At 62.5% G+C, this 1,922-nt stretch overlaps 1 protein-coding gene across 1 annotated transcript in view; it reads right to left on the minus strand.

The window, feature by feature from the left end:
- The window catches only part of LOC109364399 (serine/arginine repetitive matrix protein 2-like), a 2,893-nt gene extending 977 nt beyond the window's left edge, over window positions 1–1,916 (minus strand). Inside the window, exons 1-6 of the mRNA XM_019611041.1 lie at window positions 1,849–1,916; window positions 1,536–1,698; window positions 1,338–1,444; window positions 1,027–1,140; window positions 753–871; window positions 4–588 (exon numbers count right to left, since the gene is read on the minus strand). Of these exons, the coding sequence (XP_019466586.1) occupies window positions 4–588; window positions 753–871; window positions 1,027–1,140; window positions 1,338–1,423 (904 nt within the window). The 5' untranslated portion in view covers window positions 1,424–1,444; window positions 1,536–1,698; window positions 1,849–1,916. The remainder of the gene's footprint in view (window positions 1–3; window positions 589–752; window positions 872–1,026; window positions 1,141–1,337; window positions 1,445–1,535; window positions 1,699–1,848) is intronic.
- Window positions 1,917–1,922: the final 6 nt, after the last annotated feature.

Raw genomic sequence — 1,922 nt, forward strand, 5'->3', positions numbered from 1 at the left:
AACGGCTTCGCGTGCGGGCCTGCCGTGGCTGCCTGGGCCGGTCCGCAGTGCGTGAACGCTGGGGAGCCCTCACGGACCTCTGCGTTGCCGCTCTGGTGGTGCTGCGGGTTCTGCTCTGAGCAGCTGGAGATGGTGTTCGCCTGCTGCCTCGAGGTCTTCTGGTCCGGCTCTGGGATCCTGGGGCCCGACCTTGCAGCGGGGAGCGGCTTCGTGCGCTCCTTGTTCTCCGCTGCCTGGGACGCCTCCTGCGCGCAGCTGCTGTGGCTGCTCTGGAGGATCCCGATCTGCCCCGTCTGGTGGAGACGCGGGAGCTGCTTTCAATGGCTGGGGTGGGTGTATGGCTGCTCCCATGCTGTGCGTGGTGCTGCTCCACTGTCCCCTGATGGTCAGGAATATGGGAGCAGATTGTCCCCAGCTCACTGGTCTGGCAGCTGAGCTCCGGCAGCTGGGACCTATGTGATGGCCCGGACGCTGCCTGGCTGTTGGGGCCGGAGCAGCTGTCCTCAGGCTCCTGGGGGCTGTGGGATGACTCCAGGCTCTGCTGTCTGGCAGTGCTGAGTGCCGCGAGCTCCGAGATGGCTCTGGAGGCTGTAAGGGGAGGCGGAAGGTCAGCAGGAGGAACCTGTAGCCCCAGGTAGGGACAGGCTGCCATCCCTCGTGGAGCAGAGAGACTCTGGCAAAGCTGCCCCGAGCACTTGCTGCCAGGCCTTGCCTGGCCCCAGCCCCGTGCCACGCGCCTCATTGCCTCTTACCGGTACCCAGGCCAGCACATCTGTCACAGTCCCACATGTTCATTCTGATGCTTGAGCGGGAGCACTGTCGGTGGGTGCTCTCCGCTCCACAGGAGCTGCACAGGATCAGCTGCCAGGGCCTGGGGAAGCAAGGGGGTTGTGGCTGTGAGGACCAAGTGAGCCAAGCCAGGGAGTCCCCGACACATCTCTGCTGCTCAGTCCTTGCTCCCCCAGCCTGTGCTGAGGCTCCGTGAGATCCCCCATGGAGCCGCAGAGAGCTGCTGCGGTAACTCACCCCTCTTCTTCTGCCAGCTCCCTGCCTCCATGGTAAAAGCACATGATGGCATCACAGCGCCGGTGCCTCTGTAGAAGTGGTGCGTATGCACGGTTGTCCTCCCGTGCTGGTGTTCTACAAGAGAAGGGAGGGAAAGTGATGAGGCCCCAGCGTCCCCGGCATCAGATCCAAGGTTATCCCACCTCATCCACCCTAACCCCATTTCCAACTTCTCCATGAGGCTGGGACACAAGCTCAGGTGACAGCCAAGAGCCGAGACACTCCCTGGGCAGGCCCGGCACTGCAGCAGAACTGGGCAGAAGGACACCAACCTGTCTGGGATTTGGATCCCAATGATGGACATCTCCATACGGAATAGGGTGTTGTCTTGACAGACAGGGCAGCGGAAGCACGCCATGCCATCATTCAGCGCCTGTTGCTGCAGGAGAAGAACAAGCAGGGTGAGCGTGAGCAGTGCTTGGTGCTGCTTAGCATGAAGCGTGCCAGCAGGGTGAGGGGAGGACTCCTACCTGGATGCAGCCCCGGTGGAACCAGGCATGTTTGCAAACTGGGCACGCCAGGGTGTGGTAGGATGCGATGTTCCCCACGGCCTCCTGGCAGATGGCGCAGGTGGTGCCTTTTGCTGGAGCTGTCACTGTTGTCTGTCGAAGGCGGTGCTCAAAGCAGAAGGACCTGGGGGAAGATGGAAGGGATGGGCATGCTGAGAAGTGATGGGTGGAGGGCAGAGGACCACGCAGGAGCCCCAGGCCCTGTCTCTGGCAGGCTGCTGGGTGCTGTCGCTGCGGGATCCTCCCTGGCTTGGCTGCTGCTGACAACCCTTACCTGTGCTGTCCAAAGAACTGGGTGATGCATTGCCCGTCCTTGGCACACGGCAGATGGAAGCTACGTGCACATCC

This window comes from Meleagris gallopavo, chromosome 1 (genome assembly GCF_000146605.3).
Source record: "Meleagris gallopavo isolate NT-WF06-2002-E0010 breed Aviagen turkey brand Nicholas breeding stock chromosome 1, Turkey_5.1, whole genome shotgun sequence".
Taxonomy (NCBI): Eukaryota; Metazoa; Chordata; class Aves; order Galliformes; family Phasianidae; genus Meleagris; species Meleagris gallopavo.